Below are 20,352 nucleotides of genomic sequence, written 5' to 3'. Positions count from 1 at the left end.
GGCCTCTAGATCCTGCAGAAGGAGCACCTCCCACCCAGCGTTGAGGAAGCCAGGGGGCCAAAGGAGCCTCCCTTGTCTTTCTTGCTGGTAACAAGGGTTCCACTTACTTTATTTTGTGGAGAACAATAAATAGTCTATAAATAGAACAGGGGAGGGAGGTGTGGGGTGAGGCAAGAATGAACGGGGTTGAAACCATTGGATTCTGGGGTGGGCAAAGGAAGGGCAGGGCGAGACCCTCCGTGTAGACTTTACCTTACTGCATTTCATTCAGGGCTTCCTCCCACCCTGCAGCTCCCAGGATATACTGGCTAGAAAGGGGGTGAGGGAAGGGCAGTGGACTGCGGGCAGGCACAGTTCAGGCCGCCCTAGTACGAGGAGGCAAACTCATAAAGCATCAGGGTCAATAAATACGTCCCCTCCCAGCCGCACAGGAACTGGCCAAGGGACCTGCTCGAGGAGGGTTGAGGCCCAGGAGGGGACAACCGCTTTGTCCTGGCTCCTCATTGCAAACCATCCATAGCTGTGGGAGCTGTGAGATGGGCGGGGGAGGGGAGGAGAGGAGAGGAGAGGCGAAGCAGGGTTACCCTCTCAGTTGTGAGGGGGCAGCAGAGAAGCCAGATCTGAGGAAGAGCGGGCCTTCTCAGCCAGCAGCTGGTAGAAGGGCTTGGGGGTCCCCCAGTCTTCGTCGTCGCTGCTGGAACTGTCCTGCTTCACGATCCGGTTGTGCTGGAGGCTGAACCTGCGCGCTTTGACGCTGGGGGAGAGGAGGCAGATCTGTCATTCCTTCCCTGTTCCCCGTCCCACCTCCCCGGGCCCAGAGCCTGGCTGAGGGGGGAGACGGGAGCCTTGTTTGGCCCCATCAGGCCAACCTCTGGGCCTCCAAGTCCAGGTCTGTGCGATGGAAAGAGTCAAGGGCTCTTCGCTGGAGCCTCAGACTCCCATGAGGTGTTAAAAACCGTGCACAGACATGTCATGTGTTTCAGGGGCCAGTGAGAAAGGGGCAGGTGACAGCTCTGATGTTAGACAGGAGAGGGTGGCAGAGAGGGGGAGGCAGGGAGGAGGCCTAGTGACAGGGCGATAAGAGTCAGCTTCCTGCTCTGAGAAGCTCCCTGTGGCAACAAGGGCAGAAGGGGGTCCACAGCCCGCTATTTGCCCTTCTAAGCTGCGAGGTAGGGCCCTTCTCTACCCATCACCCCCTAACACGTTCCTAGGCATTTGCAACACCCAACTCTTGCACCCCAGTCAGCTCCAGCCTGCCTCCGATACCATGAAGCTGGAGGCTCTGGGAAACAGAGCAGCAGTAGGGAGCAGGGAGGGCCCTCGGCTCCGGGCAGGGGCTCCTCACCAGTATGGTCTGCGCTCCTGCTGGGTCATCACCCGCCACAGTTGGGCCAGCTCCTTGGTGGCAGCCGTGGATGCGGTCCCAGGGCAGGCTCTGGGACAGGAGGGAGGAGGTCAGGAGAGGCCTTCGGGGGAGCCCGTGAAGGAGGTTTCCCTGCCCTCTCAGGGTCCTGGCTTTCCCATCCGCGTTGGCCTGAAAAGCCTCAGAACACACCCTCTGGGGCTCAGTTGTCAGAAAAGGGAGTGGGACTAAATGGTTGTTGGGAAGGGGACACCGTGTCTTGGGACGTGCGGAGGACCTGTATCTGCTGCTCCGGTACCAGCACCTGGATCTTCCTGTCAGGGCACCGTCTCCCCGTTGTGGATCGGGGGGCCTCCCCACCCTCCGCTGTCAGGGCTGGGTGACTGATCTAGCAGGTGAGCCCCGAGAACTTTTGCCGGAAACATTAGAAACAAGGAGCTCTCCTCCCACCAGGTTGCTTGGTGTGACCCTGCACTGACCCCACCCTGAGTGCTGAAGGACAAAGCCAACCCAGAGGAGCCAAGTAGGAGATGGGGACAAAACTTCCAGACAGCAACGTCTGAGCCCTAGGCCCAGCGGCACCTGAAGCAATCGCGTTCTCCCCTTCCGTCAGGTTATATAAGCCAATTGTCTTTTTCTTTAAGTGTGGGTCGGGTTTCACTGCTTATAATTCGCAGGCTTTGACCAAGGCAGTGGGACCCAGTTAGATGCTGGGGGGGCAGGGCGGGGGGTGGGGAGTCTGGCCGAGGAAGGGTCACTGGGTCCTTTCTGGAAGGGGCAAATGTGTCAGACAGCAGGGACGACGCACTCTGGGGGCAGGGGGCGGGTGGACAGTGCAGGTCAGGCCCCACCCAGGGCCCCAAAGGACCCCCACCCACCGGATGTACTGTTTCCGGTTCATCCTGCAGAACATGATGAAGCCATTGACACACTTTTTCTTCATCTGGGTAGGGCAGGGGGGTTTCTTGTTCTCCTTGGGCTTCGCCTGGCCCCTGCCCACCTGGCCCTTGCCCGCCCGGCCCTTCCTGGCCTTTCTCCCGGCAGAGGGCTGGGTCGCGGCCCGCCTGGTGGGGGTCCATGTGTAGTCTCCGTCCTCATCGCTGGAGGACTGCAGGCGCTCGGGGTTGGCCTCATCGTCCTGGGCAGGGGACAGGGAGGTGAGAGTGGGCCAGAGACATGGGACCGACCCCTCCGATGGCTGTCCCCCCTTCACCTCTAGCTGCCTCCACACCGACTCTTCGTCCGTGTTCTCAGAGCTGGAGCTGGACGGCGCATTGCTGTTCTCGCTCAGCGACAGGTAGCAGTGGTCCAGCGAGACAGAGGACTGGCACAGGCTGTGGGAGTCGGGGGGGTCCTTGGGAGCCTCAGAGGGTGTCTCCTGGGGAGTGAGGGAGAAAGACGGGAGATGTGGGGGAGACCGCAGTGTCCCAGCTCAAATTTAAGACTCCCTGGTCCAAACACCTCCTGGACATGTAGGCAAATGTTCCCAAGTTCCCACAGCAGGTCAGAGAGGGGCTGGGTGGGGCTCAGGTCCTCCGGGGCAATAGCTCTCGACGCCATCAATTCAGCAGCCGTTGTGTCCTGGGCAAGGCGTAGCTTCTCCGAGCATCAGGCTTGCCCACAGAATGGCGGTCACTACACGTGCCTCACAGGGCCGAGAAGCACCCACCACAGTGCCCGGCGCTTACTAGGAGCTCCGCCAAAGGTGTCTATGCTGTGATTCAGTTACTCGCTGAGGCAGGGGGCCGCCTCCCACACGAAGGAACACTTGTCTGGGGACCAGCTGGGTGAGTGGAGGGCCTTGGGGCCTGGTGTGTGTGTGGGGGGTCCTCTTTCCAGCTGAAGATTCCTGAGCTCAGTCTGCCGTTTTTAGTTTCCTCATCTGTTGAATACGGGTCACAAGAGACCCCACCTCACAGAGCAATTGTAAAATTACGTGGGGTCTCTTACGGGCACCTGGCAGCTTTTAGCTCTTATCCTTTGTGTCTAGTTTATTCCAAATGCCCAGCACGGAGTGGGGTGCCTGGTGGCCAGCAGTGAATGTTCAAAGGATAAGGACGGACAGACGAGGGCACAGACGGTAGATGAATCTCTGGAAAGACGAGGAGAAGGGTGAGCAGGTGGATGGTGAGTGGGTGGGGGAAGGCGGCTTAACGGTAGAGGAGACGGAGGAGTAAACGAAACAGGTGAGTGACACGTGCGGAAAGAAGGATGGACGTGTCTGCGGACAGATGCCTACCTTGTTCTGTGGCACCCCAAGCAAGCCATCGGGGAGTGGAGACTCAGGATCTAGGAACACTTCTTCAAACAGACCTGTCAGGGAGGGAGACCAGGGCGGGGGCTGGAATGGAAATGCCTCCCTCGCAGGGCCGGCCGGAGAGCCTCAGTGCCCTTCTCTAGATTTCTGTTCTGGGATCTCCTGTCCCAGGTCCAAATCCAGCTCGCAGGCCAGCTCCCCTGGGGCACCTCCAACCTGAGCCGAGTGAGTGGGTCCCCACCGCAGGCTCCTGGAGCCTTCTCCTCACCACACTGGCCTGGGCTGCTTCCCCACGAGGCTGTGGGCTTCTCGAGGCAGGGCCTGGATGGGATTCACCCCTGGGACCCAGTTCTGCCGAGCACAGGGCAGCACACTTGGTGGGCATCACCGTATGTTTTCTTTCTTTCTTTCTTTTTTTTCTTTCAAGTAGGCTTCGACACCCAGCGTGGAGCCCAATGTGGGGCCTGAACTCCCAACCCTGAGATCAAGACCTGAGCTGAGATCAAAAGTCAGACACTTCACCAGCTGAGCCACCCAGGCGGCCCTCACTGAATGTTTTCTGAATGAACCAAGCGTCACATCTAGCCCTGGGCGCTCACCTTGCATCAGGTACTCAGTACCATCCTCCAGGATCTGTTCTGGCAGCGTGTTTCCTGGGGAGCTGAAGAGGGAGGGGCTGAGCCCGAGGATCTCACTCGGGTGGCCTGTCACAGCCCAGCTGTTAACCTGGGGAGGCCCCAAGGCCAGCGAGCTCCCTGAAAAGGAAGCATCAGGCTTGAGGATGTGTCAGCCCCGCACAGCAGCTGGCTTCGAGGAGGTGGTGCTGGGCACTGGGAAAGGTGACTCTGCCGATCGCTCACTTGGAGCGCTTGGGAGAGGAAATTAAGAGACAAGATGCCCGGCATGATGCTGTGGATGGCCAAATCCGAAACCATCAATATCTGGTGTGCCAAATATGATAGATTGATTGTAGCTCCCCGGAGCTCTGCGTTAAGAAAGATTCTGAGGCAGTCTCTGGGCTCAACAGAAAGAATGATGGTTGATTACTAACGTCTGCCATAGCAACCGATGGCTCAGCGATAGCAGGTAAGCTTACGTGGCCCTGCCCGCAGCAGCAGTCCTGGTCTCCTCCCCGCCAGTAGGCCTCAGGAGGAAACGACCAAGGACGGCCCCCACACTAGCCTACAGGGAGGACAGACAGATCCAGTCACCATGGGGGCTGCCCTCTGGGGTCCAGGCAGGAAGCCAAGGGTCAGCATCTGGGGACTCCTTGTCCACTTCCTCGCTGGAATCGTAGAACACCATCTTCTGTCTGCAAGAGGTAGAATTCAAGAGGCAGACCCGGAGCCCTGGGCTGGGAGCTGCATGTGACCTGGGGAGAGCCGTTTCTCCCTGGGGCGTCTTGGTGTCACCCACTGTGATTGAAGATGGGGGTCGCTTTGTGCTGGCTGCTGGGGGGGGGGGCGGGGCGGGCCAGAAGCTTAATCAGCTGAGGCGCCTGCCCTCAAGGGGCTTCAGATTGTGAGGAGAGGCAGGTGTCATGGGGTGCTGGTGACACAGGGGGCAGGGCCGTGATGGGTGGCGTTCCAGGAGGACAGAGAAGGTGGACAAGGCAGGAGGGAGGACCACACTGAGGTCAGCCGGAAGGGTGGAGGCTTTCTAGGGGGATGAGGGAAACAGGCTTGCCGGGAAGAGGGATCAGAGGGTGAAAAGCCCAGAGGCGGCAAGAGTGTGGCTCCTGTGGAGTGCCACATATTTCGTGGTGTTAAGGGTAAGATTCATGGGCGAGGGGCAACAGAGAGGGCTGGCAGGATGAACCAGGGCCGGGGAAGTTCTATCTGGCTCTTCCCCATGGGCACTGAGGGAGGCCTTAAAGCCATGAGCTGATGTGACCACAGTCTGTGGTTAGAGAAGTCAGTCAGGCAACTAGGGAGGACGGGCTGGAAGGGGTGAGGCAGGAGGCAGGGAGGCTGGTGAGGGGCTGCAGCCCTGGTCCGGCAGACCGGAAGCAGGGCCCTCCTTGGAGCCTCAACCGCCTGCACCAAGCTAGGCCCACAGAGGTACTCTCTCCACAGATACCAGCGAGGATGTAAATCAACCTCGCTTCTCACTGCCCCTCAGCCATTCCAGACCACACACCTCAGCCTCCCCCACTCAGAGCCCTTGGGGTTCCCTTACCTGGGACAGGGCTGTGTCCTGTTGAGAAAATGGATCCCCTCGGCCCCTTGTTGGGCCTTGAAGGCAAGGTAGGGCCCATTACCCTGGGCACTGACTCTGCAACAGCAGCCTACGGGGGCAAGTCGGGATGCTTACTCCTGTGACTGGAACACCTCCTGGGACTCACAGACACAGGGATGCAGAGGTGCCGGGGCCTGCTACAGCCTCTCCCGCCCAGATCCTAGCAAGACCTCAGGCTGCGGGGCCTCTGCGTGAGGCTCCAGGACAACCCGAATGACCCCTGGGTTTCTGGAACCCTACCTCTTTCTCAGAAGCTGGAAGGGAGCTAAAATCCTGAAGTGGAATAGTGTCGATGAAAATGACGATAGCAAAGACAAGGACAGAGTGCTTACCGTGCCAGCGAGGTTTTAGACATTTTACGTGGCAGTCGGCAGCCCTGGGCTGAAAGGCGCCATTTTTACAAGCCTTTCACAGTTAAGTGAACAGAGGGGATAGAACAGCTCAGGGCCTTGCCTTCCAAGCACCCCTTTCTCGCCTGGCTCCCTGCTGGGTGTGTGTCTGCAACTTTTCAACCTGGCACACGGACCAGAGTCACGAGAGCGACCGCCTGCCCTCCCCCAGTTCTGTGACCCACAGCCTCACATGAGGGCCACACTGAGGCTGTCCCACAACAGAGCCTGAGAAGAAAAGAGAACAGGGAAAGAGGCCTGAGACAGCGTCTCTCTTGTGCACCATGGAGTCCCCAGCTACTGGGACCGGACTCAGGACATTGCTGGTACCTGACAAGCAGTGTATAAATAACCGGCTAAGATAACAGTGAGGAAGGAGACCAACTTGAGATGTCACAGTGGATGCTGTTCTCAGCCATGTCCAGCAACGTCAGCCGGGACCTTCCTCCCTTTCTGTCATCTTGAGGCAGGGCCGATGCAGCTTTGGGGTGATTGCTGGAGGTGGTGCATCTTGAAGGAGTGGTGGTCCTCCCCACATTTCCTCCTTGCTGCTCTGGGGATGGGGTTACCCACTTCTCAGGCTTGTCCAGGGCCAGGCAGCGGCGAGGCTTCTGGGCCCGGGTCTGGCGTTCTGGGGGAGCAGAGAGACAGGCGTCAGAGGGGGCCAGAATATGGCTCAGATGGGGGGCTATCTTCGCTCTGGGTCCCACAACCTATTCAAAGCTTTGCCCAGGTAAGCCTGGGCCTCAGTTGGAGATCAGCTCAACGTAGGCTCCCTTCCCCTGCCCACACGTTAGAATCATCTTGTGAGGTCTGGAAAAATACTGATGCCCAGGTTCCACCCCAGACCACTGGAATTTGAATTTCAGGGTATGTATGAGGCGCAGAGATAGGCATTTTTTTTAAAGTTTATTTATTTACTTCAAGAGAGAGCGAAAGCACGAGTAAGGGAGGGGCAGAGAGAGAGAATCCCAACCAGGCTCTGCATTGTCAACACAGAGCCTGATGTGGGGATCAAACTCACGAACCAGGAGATCATGACCTGAGCCAAAACTAAGAGTCTGACCTTTAACTGACTGAGCCACCCAGGAGCCCCAGGGACAGGCATTGGGCTTTTTTTTTTTCTTTTTTTCTTTTTTTTTTTTTTTTGAGAGAGAGAGAGGGCACAAGTAAGTGAGTGGTGGAGAGAGAGAGAGAGGGAAAGCTAGAGCGAGAATCCTATGTGGGGAAGAGAGAGAGAAGCGGGGCTCACCTGAAGCGGGGCACGAGCTCACCCGAAGTAGGGCTTGAACTCACAAACTGTGAGATCATGACCTGAGCTGAAGTTAGATGCTTAACCAACTGAGCCACCCAGGTGCCCCAGGGATAAGCATTTTTAAAAGTACCCTGGATGATTCAATTAGATATGCAGCCGAGACTGGAAATCATTGTTTAGGTACAAGTCCCATTTTAAAAACATGTAAACTGGGGCGCCTGGGTGGCTCAGTCGGTTAAGCGGCCGACTTCAGCTCAGGTCATGATCTCGTGGTCCATGAGTTCAAGTCCCGCGTCAGGCTCTGTGCTGACAGCTCAGAGCCTGGAGCCTGTTTCAGATTCTGTGTCTCCCTCTCTCTGACCCTCCCCCATTCATGCTCTGTCTCTCTCTGTCTCAAAAATAAACGTTAAAAAAAATTTTTTTTTCAAAAAATATAAAAAATAAAAAATAAAAAATAAAAACATGTAAACTGAGGCATGTGGAGGGGAAGGGACACATAGCGAGTGAGTAGCAAGGCTGAGGCCAGCCCTAGGATGCTTGCTTTCCACACTTGGGTCTTTCCATCACCCCGCGCTCCCTGATGTCCTGGCCCAGGATGCATGACTGGGTGTAAAGACTACGTGCTAACAGCAGCTTCCACTCACTGAGCGCTGACCATGTGCCTCTCCACTCAGCATTGCTCGAGGGGTGTGTACACAGGCTCATCCTTAACACCACCCAGTGGCAGGTACTACAATTTCCAGACCGGGAAGCTGAGGCTCGGAGGAGGAAAGTAACCGCTCCAGGGGTTGGGAGTTGAACCAGGTGGGTCTGTCTCACTGTAAAGCCTGGTCAGGGGCTCTGGGTTGCTGCCTGGGCCTCCCCGGAGTAAGAACGGCTCTGGGGAAGGAGCTCTGCTCCCAGTGACCTGGCTTCCTGTCTAGCCTCACTTGTACCTGACGATCCGGTCAGTTTCTTCTTCCGAGGTTTCCGGCAGCCTCCCTGGAGACGGGACTTCCTCCAGTGTGGGGAGCGCGAAGGGGTGGAGCGTCTCAGCTTTGCTGGGCCCACGGCCGGGTTCCGAACCAGCCCTGCACAGGACGGAGAAAGAGTCAGGTCGGATGGCCCCAACCAGCTGACTTTACAAGTGCGGAAACTGAGCTCCTGGGAAGAGATCGGATGGATGGCTGTGAGGCTGCACATCCAGGCAGTAGAGGTACAGGGCGAGAAGTCAGGTGTCCCCAGGGCCATCCTGGGCCTCTGCCAAGAGGGAAGACAGGCTCAGCGCTTCCCAAATGCTTCCCCGTAGGCCTCATCCCCAACCAATGCCTCCTCCTACCTTCCTCAGGGCAGTGAAGACTCCGCTGCCCACCCTGGCTTGCCTGGGGCCTATCAGCCCTCTCAACTGTCCTTTGTTAGCATCTCCCAAATGTACCACTTCTGTCTACAGCCTCACCCTCAGTGCTAGCTCGGTCTGTCCGGTCATCCTGTCCAGATCACTCCTAAAGGCCTCTTCGCTGACCTCCCTGACTCCAGTTTCTCATTTAATACCCAATCCCACACACTAGATGTCAGGCTCGTCTTCCAAAAAAAAAAAAAAAAAAAAATCTGATCCTGGCTTTCCCTGGCTCAAAGCCCTTCAGGGTCTTGGACCCTCACCTCACCTCCTCTCACTGTGGCCCGTGGATTTTTTATGCCGGAAACAAGGACGGCACCCGGCACACGGGGAACAAGCGGCTTGTTCCAGGCACCGTGTGACACTTTCTATGTGTATTAACTCACTTAAGCCTCATGACGAACACAGGAAGGAAGTACAGGTGGCCCCTGAACAAGCAGGGTTAGGGGCGCCCATCCCCCTGCGCTAGAACTTCACTACTAATAGCCTATTGCCGACCAGAAGCCTGACCAATAACATAAACAGTTGACTCACATATATTTTGCATATTATATGTGTTATCTACTGAACTCTTACCACAAAGTGAACTAGAGAAAAGAAAATGTTAAAAAACCGTAAGGAAGAGAAAATACCATTTACAGTTCCATACGATATTTCTCCCGAAGTGCCTGTGTAGAGGTGAGTCCATGCGGTTCAAACCCATGTTAGTCCAGGCTCAACTGTGCTAGTATTTTGCAGCCGTGGAAACTGAGGCATTGAGAGGCTGAGGTCCCGAGACCTGTGTCCGCGTCAGGATCCGGTTCAAGAACCTCGCGCGTCATCTTGATGTTACGCGGTCCCTCCAAGCGTGCCCGCTGCTGGCCTGTCCCAGACCTTCCACAGGTGTCTCCTCATACACGCCCATTGCTGCTTCTGCCTGGTGGGGTCCCCCTGCCCCTATCCTCCAAGGCCCAGTCGCAAGGCCCCTCCCCGCCACAGTCTTCCCAGATGCCCCTAAGTTCACAGCATCACACGCATCTCTCTGTCTCTGTCCCCTCGGCCAGGCTCTGAGAGGCCGGAGGGCCTGGACTCATCTAAGTCACTCACTCGGTGCCCCCGACGGCAGCACAGCTCTTGGTCTGTGGCAGGCGTTGGGAGATGGGGACTGAACTTACTTACCCCCAAGTCCGCCTTCCCCATTGGCGGTGTGGAATTTGAGCAAGGCCTTGGCCACATCGATGTTTTTCTGGAGGTACTGAATGTAGTGCAGGACGTGCAGGAGAATCTCCTTCTGCCCTCAAAAGAAAGACAAGGCTGAGCACCAGAGTGGGGTCCCACGACAGTGTGAGGCTACTGGGGACCAGAGACAGAAAGGCTCTGGGACCGCGTTCCCCACCCCAACAATTCCTCCACTGGCAGAGGTGCTCCTATTCTGCTGTTTAGTCCTTGCTGCCGCTCAGGGAGACTTCTGTTACAGCTAAGGAAACTGAGGCTCAGAGTGCTAACGCTAAGGTGAAAGAGAGGAAGTGGCAGTGCTGGGATCTGAACCCGGGTCTGCCTGCCTCCTGGCCCAGTTTTTCAACACACACCATCTGGCTTTCCACCCCTGACCCTTCGCGTATGCTGTATTCTCTACCTGCAAAGCCCCCCTCCCCGCTCCCCACAGACCCCTGCTCTGGCTTCTCCACCTTTGAGCCTTACTTAGCACAGTGGTCTCCCCTTCCAGAAACTTTCCACCTCCCTGACCCCTCTCACCCAGGCTGGGTCAGATGTCCCTCCTCAGCATTCTTGTAATACCCTGGGCCTGTTTTATAATTACCTGTTTATGCGTTATTTTCTCTCATTGACCTTGAACTAGTTGAGGGTAGAGATTGTAGCTAAGCGATTCCTGTATCCCTCACTCACAGAATAAAGAGGTAGCTTAGCCAGTGTTCGCTGAAGATTGACCTCCCCCGTAGCACTGAGCATGATGCCTTCTGCCCAGCAGGCATCAGCCAGCCAGCCAGCCAGCCACCAAGTACTGACTAAGTTGGTATTGGAGGCACGAAGCTCAAACAGACCACTACCCACTGAGGGCCAGGTATGCAGGGGTGAACCAACACACTTCTGTTTACCTTCCTGGAATTTATAATCTAGGGAGGGCAGTGGGCCTCAATAAACTCAGAAATGATGCAAAATTACCAACCGTGTGATAAGCATTCCGAATAAGAGTGTAACAAGAGATTCTGAAAGTGGACTTGAGTGTCTGAAAAAGCATTTAAACGGAGACCTGAAGAATGACAGGGGTTTGCCTGGGGAAGAGGAGAGGGAAGAATGCCAGCAAGTATTTCTTGGATTGAACTGATCCCTAGAATAACAACAAAACCATTAGCAATAATCCTCCAAACCCTAGATCAGGAAACACGATCCCACAAAGGGAAATGTGTGAAACCATTCCAGAAGATATAACACCGATGGTCGCTGAAATGATCTGACCTGATCCACGGAAGGAAGCTGTAATCTAACTAAGGAATATGTGTGACACAGGCAGGAGACTATGTATTACTTTGGAAGGAGCTGGGCCCCATGTGCCACTTCCTGGCTGGGTATTGGGAGCAGGCCACGTTACCTCTTTGTGCCTCAGTTTTCTCATCTGTGCAGTGGGAATGAGGATATTCACATAGGCTCCGAGGATCATCGTTAGGACTGAATAAACTAGTGTGTGTGAAACTGCCCAGCACAGAGCCTGATACACTTTGGGTGAGAACACTTTCATCAGGTTCTCAAAGGATTAAGTGAGGACCTTTTCTAACTTTGAGAACCGAACTGTGGGTTTCTCAAGATCAGGTACGGTATCTCCAACACCAGGCTTGGCACGCGATTGGCACTCACTAAGCTAAAATGTTTATGAACTATAAAGTAATATGTAATGTTTTTTATTACTGGTATCATTTTTTAGTGTTTATTTCTGGGGGGGGGGAGGGGCAGAGAGCGAGAGACACACAGAATCCAAGGCAGGCTCCAGGCTCTGAGCTGTCAGCACAGAGCCTGATGGGCTAGAACTCACAAACCGTGAGATCATGACCTAAGCCGAAGTTGGATGCTCGACCGACTGAGCCACCCAGGCGCCCCATACTGGTATTGTTTTTATGCAGAAGGCAATTGGGCATCAATTCAGACTCCAAGACCAAAGGCTCAGTGATCAATACTTCAGGAAGGTTAGTATGGGGACTACCAGCAGAGGTTCAAATCCCGGAGACCTTCTGAAGGGAAGATAGATGGTCCTGTAACATTCTCAACTCAGGGAATTCAGGCACTCACTCATCTACTCGTTCTTTCATTCAACAAACACCTATGGAGCACTGAATGACAGAACCGTTGAGGAGGTGAGCCTTTGGAATGCCACAAACCTGACTCTCTCTCTCTGCTATTAACCAGCTGTGTCCTTGACCCCTCTGTGCTTCAGAGGGGTGAGTTCCGCCAATGGGGAACTCATGCTGGGAACTCTGTGAGTTCCCAGAGGATGGGTCCCAAGTTTCTTTGCCTCCCCTTGTTGAGACGAGAACAGCTTCTGACATCCAACCGTCTTTCCACAACCAGCTGATGAATGAACGAATGACAGGATGGAATGAGAGGAACGAGAGCGAGAAAGCATCACACCAGGCCTTCCAGATCTTTGAGTCCCTTATTAAGTTGCTCCCAGTGGCGGGAGCAAGGTGTCAGCTCAGCACTGCATACTTTTATTGAGGAGCCACTGCGGACGCCCAGAGAAGCCTTATCTATCTCTACCTTGCGGAGGAGATGCCCACAGGACACAAAACAAGGGACTCACAGAGAGGGAACCGACATTTGGTTGTGGCTATTATGTCATTTTGGCCTCACAGTATTGCTGGGTAGTAGATGTTATTGTTTCTTGTTTTACAGCTGAGAAGCATGATGCTGGAGAGGCTGACAAGCTGAGCGCCCGGCCCAGAGTCCTATCGTTTGGGGGCTGAAGGGCTCAAACCCATGGCTGTTTGAGTCCCAAAGTGATGACCTTTACCAGGCTCTTTGCCGATTTTCCCCTCCCAGGTTCCCCTGCCTCCTTTGCAAAAACAGACCCCACCCCTGCCACCACCCGTCTTCTGGTCATGGGATCACAGAAATGCCCCATCGAGGGCGCCGTCCCTGAAAGGGCCTGTCGAGGGGTCCCAGCATGAGGGAGGCTAAGCTGGTTACTGATATTTTCAGATCTGCCTCCCACGTCCGCCTCCTCTCCCTCGGTCCCCATACCTTGGTGAGCTTCTTGGTACCCTTCTTCAGGGCCATGGGTAGCAGCAGTGCCAGCTCCTGCAGTTTGCTGGTGTGGTTTTTCCTTTGCCTCCTGTTTTGGGCCAAGAGCCGGTTTGGGTTAGGACAGCCAAAATGGAAATTGGCCCCTGACCCCCAAGCCACTGGTCTCAGTGTTCCCCTTCTCAGAGAAGCTCCCCGCCCCTGACACCCCAGACAGAATCCTCACCCCCTCGGTCATCAAATCTCACCCGTTCCCCTTGCAATCCCTTCTCTCCACCCCCAGCCCCTGGCCTGGTCCACATGTTGACATTCCCTTAGCTCTCCCGGCCTCCTGTCTGGCCTCCTCCAGCCCATACTGTCTCCTAGAGTCAGGGTGATCTTTCTGAAAACCAGATCTGCCCACGGTTTTCTCATCGGTGCAGTGGGAATGAGGAGATCCATTCAGGCTCAGAGGATCATCAATAGGACTGAATAAATCAGTGTGTGTGAAGCCACCCAGCACAGAGCCCGATATGTTACTTGACTAATAAGTGTTTCAAATCTCTCAACGCCATCCTATTATTAAAGGTCAAGTTTAAACTCTGAACACAGCTTTTATAATGCCCCTCAAGGCTGGGGCGCCTGGGTGGCTTGGCCGGTTGAGCGTCCGACTTCAGCTCAGGTCATGATCTCACGGTCCGTGAGTTCGAGCCCCGCGTCGGGCTCTGTGCTGACGGCTCAGAGCCTGGAGCCTGTTTCAGATTCTGTGTCTCCCTCTCTCTCTGCCCCTCCCCTGTTCATGCTCTGTCTCTCTCTGTCTCAAAAATAAATAAACATTAAAAGAAAAAAATAATGCCCCTCTAGGCCTGGCTCTGCTGACCATCCTGGTCTCATCTCTTACTTTCTTTGGTTCCCCCCCATCAAGTGACTCTAACTCCACGGGACAGGTGGGATACCTCTGCTAAGGTCCCTCAGCCCCATGCTCACGCACTTCTCTGGGCCCTGCTCTGAGCTGAGAGCTGGTGGAGGGGGGAACCACTGTATCTCTAGCATCTAGAACAGGGTCTGGCACGTCGTGGGAACTCGGCACATCTTTGCTAGATAAATAAATAAGGGCATGGCAGAAGCTGACTCCTGGGGGGATGCAGAACTTCCAGGATCTAATCCCTGAATCCATAATTCATCACATATCCCTGTATACACACCTCCACCCCAATCTTGACAGATGGAGACACAAAGACAATGGAGCCTCTCTCCCAAATTACACACCATTGCCACCACTCCCATGACTCCTTTTGAATGCCCAGATCCCCCCCCCGTTTCCACCCATCTTTGTCTCACCTTCCTTGGGGCTCAGTTCAATTGCCACCTGCCCCAGGCAGCCCCTGGCGACCACCCTTGCCTTCCTCCTTTGCTCTGAATGGCCACAGCACTTTGTCACCTGCAGCATGGCCACGCCCAAAACACTCCCTTGATTACAGCCAGATGTTTAGTTCCTACTCACACATCCACAAACTAACACCTCCTCCTTTTCAGGCCCCGCGCTGGACACCACGGAAGGTGAGAGAAATCATGGTCATTGCCCTCGAGGAGATGGGGGAGTAGTGTGGGACACACACTTATCTCCCTAACCAAACTCTGGAGCTCTAAAGAATCTTTCTCACTCATTCACTTAGCAATTACTTATTGGGCACCTACTATGTGCCAGGAATGGTGATAGGTGATAGGGATAAACGTATATAAACAAAGGGACGCCTGGGTGGCTCAGTTGGTTAAGCATCTGACTGCAGCTCAGGTCATGATCTCATGGTTCGTGGGTTCAAGCCCCACATCGGGACCTATGTTGACAGTGCGGAGCCTGCTGGGGATTCTCTCCCTCTGCCCCTCCCCTGCTCTCTCTCTCTCATTCAAAATAAGTTAGCTTTATTTAAAAAGTATAAAAAACAAAATACAGCTCCTTCTAGAGCCCACAGTACACTCAGGGATAAAGGCATTAATCAAACTGTCACACAAACAAACATAAAATTCCAACTGGGACCAGAAACAGCTATAAAACTTACTGGGGTGGAGAGCCTTGCAGATGAAAATGTGGGGCCCCTTTTTCAAAAATTAAGAATTTCTACATGGTGAGAGCAGAGCATCAAACCAAGAATCAGGCTCTGCCAAGCACAGGGCTCTATAACTGCATGAGTTGCACACCCATGAAGTTGGCCCTGATGGAGACAAAGACACCTGCTTGGTGTTAGGAGAACTTGTAACAGGTGTCTTTGATCTAATCGGAGGTTTTCCCTGAGGAAGTTAACCTGGCCAAAACCTGTGCTGAAGGATGAGTGGAGATGGGTAGGTGAAGAGAGAACAAGAACATTTCAGATAGAGGGAACATGTGCAAAGGCCCTGTGGCACGAGGAAGCATGGAGAACTCAAAGGAAGTAAAGCTGCCAGTGTCCTGGCCCACAGAAAGCAAGGGGTCTTGTGGGGTGACACAAGGCTAGAGAAGATAGGGGCCAGATGAGGCAGGGTCTCAGAGGCTCATGGTGCAGAAGAGTTTTGCCCTTATCTGAAGACCAACAGGAAGCCATAAAAGGGCCTTACACAGGGGATGATATCATTAGTGTACCCTCTCAAAACTGCTATGAAATAGAAGACTATGCATATTAGTCAACTGAATGGAGGAATAAAAGAAAAACAAATCTCTGGTCTCAAGTTACTTCCTGGTAGAAACCACAACTTTGAGGGGCTAGGGTGTTAGCGTTCTATATCCTTGGAGGAAAACTGGGTTAGGCTGACCTCTAAAGTCCTGTCGGGCCCTGATATTTACTTTTTGCATACCACTTTCCTTCTGTTCTAGAGGAGCCCCTGGAAGCCCCAGCGAGAAGCAAGGAAGGAAAGCAAGGAAGAAAAAAAGTGTCCAGGCCTATTTAAGTTCAAGGTGTTATTTGACCATGTCTGGGAAAAAGAGTTTCATTTCAACTGTATGTAGTCCCTGGGTGTTTACTCGGGGTTTTGCAAAGCACCGAGAGAGCCTTCTGTGTGCAAACACAGAAGTTCCAGGAAAAAAAAATTTAGAGGGAGAAAAAGGATGACTAGGCATCACAAAATCTTGGCATCTCGTGAGCAGTAGTCCTGAATAGGTGTAACCTGGGGTCTGCCCCCAGGGGCCTCTGGGCTCCGGGCACTTCCTCCCATGGCTGCCTCTTTCCTTACTGGATGGTTCGGGTTTCAGACAAACTCTTTCCTCATAGTGTCTATAATTTTCACCCGCTAATTCCAGCTCTGCCCTCTGGGGCTTCAGGAACCGGCCAGCTGCAGCCACATGGGTCCTTTTTCCGTTTCTCTAAACCGCCAAGTTTCTCTCTGCCTTAGGGCTTTTACTATTCCTCCACCTGGAATGTTCTTTTGCCCTAATTGTTGTATGGCTGGTGTGTTCAGCACCTAGCTTAAATATGACCCCCTCTGAGAGACCTTTTCTGACCAACTGATCGAACTAAACACATTCTTTGTCACCTCCCCACATCATTTATCAGAACCTGAAATCTTTCTTTATTATAAATACCACAGGGCAGGGATTTTGGTCTTTTTTATTAATTGTTATATCCCACACTGACTTATCCATTAGGTACAGTAAGTACAGTACATAAATCTGGTGCCGCTTTTAAGGGCTCATGAAAATATTTTCTTTTTTCTTTGGAGATTTTGTTTTTTAAGTAATTTCTACACCCAATATAGGGCTTGAGCTCAAAACCCTGAGTTCAAATGTTGCATGCTCCCCTGAGTGAGCCAGTCAAACACCCTAAAAATGTTTTAATTTCTTTTAAAATCGATACTGATGTTGTTGTAAACTATATTTAAAATATGTTTTTGGGGGCGCCTGGGTGGCTCAGTCGGTTAAGCATCCAACTTTGACTCAGGTCATGATCTCTCAGTCTGTAAGTTTGAGACCCGTGTCAGGCTCTGTGCTGACAGCTCAGAGCCTGGAGCCTGCTTTGAATTCTGTGTTTCCCTCTCTCTCTCAAAAGTAAATAAAACATTAAAATTTTTAAGGGGCGCCTGGGTGGCTCAGTCGGTTGAGTGTCCGACTTCGGCTCAGGTCATGATCTCACGGTCCGTGAGTTCGAGCGCTGTGTTGGGCTCTGTGCTGACAGCTTGGAGCCTGGAGCCTGCTTTGGATTCCGTGTCTCCCTTTCTCTCTTCCCCTCCTCCACTCGTGCTCCATGTCTCTCTCAAAAATACATAAACATTAAATAAAAAAAAAGTTTTAATACAAAACTTCTTAAAAATTAAAAAAATTTTAAATACATTTTTAATGGAGGAAGGGGTTCAAGAAGGCAAATGGCCTAGGGCCTATGAAAGTCATGTGTTGCCCTGACTATATCCCAGCTCCTAGAATAATGACCAGCACTAAGTAAGTGTTCAACAAAAAATTATTGAATTTATGGATGTTCCTTCTGTCTTCTGATGGCCTCAGCCTTTGAAATGGCAAATGACTCTATTTCTTGGGTTTCCTCTTCCCTGAGCTAATCAGGCTAAACCCTCCCTAGTTCTTTTATTTTAAGGGAGCTGGAAGAGCCAGTCCAAATATCTCATATTAGATATAGGAAAACTAAGGCCCAGATCCTAATGTGCAGACATTTAAGAGTAAGAGCTGCCCCAAAGTGGGACAAAGCAGGGGGCAGTGCCCGGAGGCAGCATAATAGTTCGTTATAAGCTCCAGCTTTTGAATAAGACAGATCTAGATGGAAATCCCAGCTCTGTCACTTGCTGTGTGACTTTGGAAAAATTTTTGATCTGACGCTGTTTTAAACTAATTTATAAAATGGAGGTGGCTAGAAAATTTTATCTTGTCTGGAGGGTGTTGAGCATAACACCTGGCACATTGAGAGTGCTCACAAAATGTTCGAGATAGAAGGTGAACGGTCATTTGTCAGAATTTTCTAGGGAGAAAGGATGCTGAAGGAGGGGGTGGAAGGTTGGCAAACCTGTTGGTTTTGGTTGATGAACATTTAATCCCCCTTGTCTGGTAATAATTTCCTTTGGAACCACCCCTCCCCCACTCTCAGTCTATGTGGCCCAGAAAGGTCAAACCCAACCTCCCCCTCCACTCGGCAGCATAGAACTAAGGTCCAGCTAAGAAGAGTCACGGTGATTGGTTCGGGATTGGGGTCCTAACCCAGATTTGGCCAATCGGAATCAAGGGTCCTAGAAAGAGACTCCCTGCTGGGGTTGTCAGGCTGGCAGGATGTGGTTCTGGAGCTTCTGGAAGCCATCTTGCCCTCACAAAGAGAGAGCCTGCTTAAGAAGGGAGGCAACAGAGGGCAACAGCAGAGGCAAGCGAGGCAGGTTCCTTGCCTGGACCCAGCCAAGCCGGATGCCCCTGAATTTTTTGTTTAAAGGACCCAATGAGGAACCAATGACCCTTTTATGCTTAAGCTGGTTTCAGCAGGTTTCCCGTTAATTGCAACTAAGAGCCTTTATTAATACAATGACCAACACCCTCCCCTCATCTAGAAAGGGGGAAAAGGGAATACATTGTTGGTGACCTCTGGGATTCCAGGAGGAATGGGCAGCAGGAAAGGCATTCTTCATTTTCTTCATAGTGCTCCTTCTGAGCACAGAACCTAAGTCAAGAACCTGAACAAAGCAGATGCTGAATTTTAGAGTTAATAAATGAATGGAGAGATGGATGGACAGTAAGTCATTTGGGGAGACAATGGGGATAAGATGAGCTGTGGCTCTCTTTTCTTTAGCCAGGCTTTGGAGGGAAGGAGAAACCGACCCAACCCTCAATCTGCTGTGAAAATCCCTTCTATGAGATTCCTGGCCCTTGATAGGTGTTTGCCGGATGAATGAATACAGGAAAAAAAGAAAGGGAGGAGGGCGTTTAAGAAACTCAGAAGGTCAAAGCCTGCAAGGGCCTCAGAGATGATCTTTGGCAACCACCTCAGAGTTCTTTCATCTTGAAAATGGCGGTAATATTCGCCCATACTCCCTTCTGCAGTCGTAAGGATTAAAGAATATCATACAAACAAAGGGCTTAGGGGAGAGTCTGACAAACAGTAAACGCTCAGTAAACATTATCGTCATTATTCAACGAGAGTGGCCGAAGCTGTAAGGGAGATAGACAGGGTAGAGCCCTTACCTCTCACTGGGACCCAGGGGACTGGCTCTGGGCCATTCAGGGGAACACAAGTGTCTACTGGAATGCCACATCTGCAAAGAGGGAAAAAAAGAAAGAATTATTAGTGACCTCTGGGATGCCAGGAGGAATGGCTAGCAAGGTGGGCAGCCTTCATTTCCCCCAAGTTGTTCCTTTGAGCACTCAGACAGCCCAAGGGTCCCCGACCCCCACAAATATGGGCCCAGAGACCAAAGTCAAACCCCTGAACTCTCAACCGAAGTCCCTGAATCCCAAACTGTAAATTTGGGCCAAGTTGTGATCTGTACCTAAAACTAAACACACATTCCCACACTTTAACTTCAGAACTTCTGTCTTAATAGTGACACGTCACACGGCCAGGCCTGCCACCTGGCTTGAGCTCTCTAAACGGTGAGGTTAAGATGCAAAAACCATGACCTGAAACTCTCAAAGTGAAGATCTAAAACCCCCAGAGATGCCCTCCCAAACCTAAAAACCCTCAACAGTAATACTGAGATACTCTAGACCCCCGAACTGGCTACTTCTGATCTCCAAATACGACCCCAATCCCAGTCCGGTTGAGATCACAGACCACAAACCTTAACAGAGAACCCAAACCCTCAAATAAGAAACCCAAAAGCCCCCAGAGCAAACCAGAGTCTCCCACGGTGACGTTGGATCCAAACACAAAGACCTCCAGACCCCAGAACTATCCTTTCAGACCTTCAAATTGTGACACCCCCCCCCAACCCTACAATGGAGATCTCACAGGTGAGTCCCCAAACTGACGCCCCGTACTCAGCGTGGGGACTCCAGGCCCCGAAATTTAAGCCTCAAACTCCCAAATGGTGACTTCAGCCCCGAAATCTCACACCTCCTACTCCACACTGGGATGCTAGATCCCTAAATCCAATGCAAGGCTTCGAAACTCCCATATCAGGCCCCGGGGGCCCCAAGTGATACCCCGGAACTCAAAATCTCCCCAGGATCTCCCGATCCCAACAGGAAAGCTTCCAGTCACAAAGCCCCCACACCTTCAGACTCCAATACTAGTCACTCCCAGATACAAAGCCGGAGATCCCAGGTCCCGGATCCCTATCCGACAGCCCCGACACTCTTCAGGGTCTTCGGTA

The 20,352-nt window shown here is 52.8% G+C and overlaps 1 protein-coding gene across 1 annotated transcript; it reads right to left on the bottom strand.

Annotated features, from left to right (window-relative positions):
- Positions 1 to 92: 92 nt before the first annotated feature.
- Positions 93 to 19,330, bottom strand: MEIOSIN (meiosis initiator). Its single transcript, XM_019425964.2, has 13 exons — positions 19,223 to 19,330; positions 13,108 to 13,198; positions 10,036 to 10,147; positions 8,438 to 8,572; positions 6,633 to 6,878; positions 5,799 to 5,907; positions 4,832 to 4,932; positions 4,220 to 4,375; positions 3,603 to 3,676; positions 2,577 to 2,741; positions 2,242 to 2,501; positions 1,346 to 1,435; positions 93 to 754 (listed from the first exon to the last, which is right to left on the bottom strand). The coding sequence occupies exons 1-13, from the start codon at positions 19,291 to 19,293 to the stop codon at positions 589 to 591; spliced, it is 1,776 nt and encodes a 591-aa protein (XP_019281509.2). The 5' UTR covers positions 19,294 to 19,330; the 3' UTR covers positions 93 to 588.
- Between the last annotated feature and the right edge of the window lie 1,022 nt (positions 19,331 to 20,352).

This window comes from Panthera pardus, unplaced genomic scaffold (genome assembly GCF_024362965.1).
Source record: "Panthera pardus isolate Hobbes unplaced genomic scaffold, ASM2436296v1 HiC_scaffold_18, whole genome shotgun sequence".
NCBI classification, from domain to species: Eukaryota; Metazoa; Chordata; class Mammalia; order Carnivora; family Felidae; genus Panthera; species Panthera pardus.
This window is presented reverse-complemented; position numbering and strand designations above follow the sequence as displayed.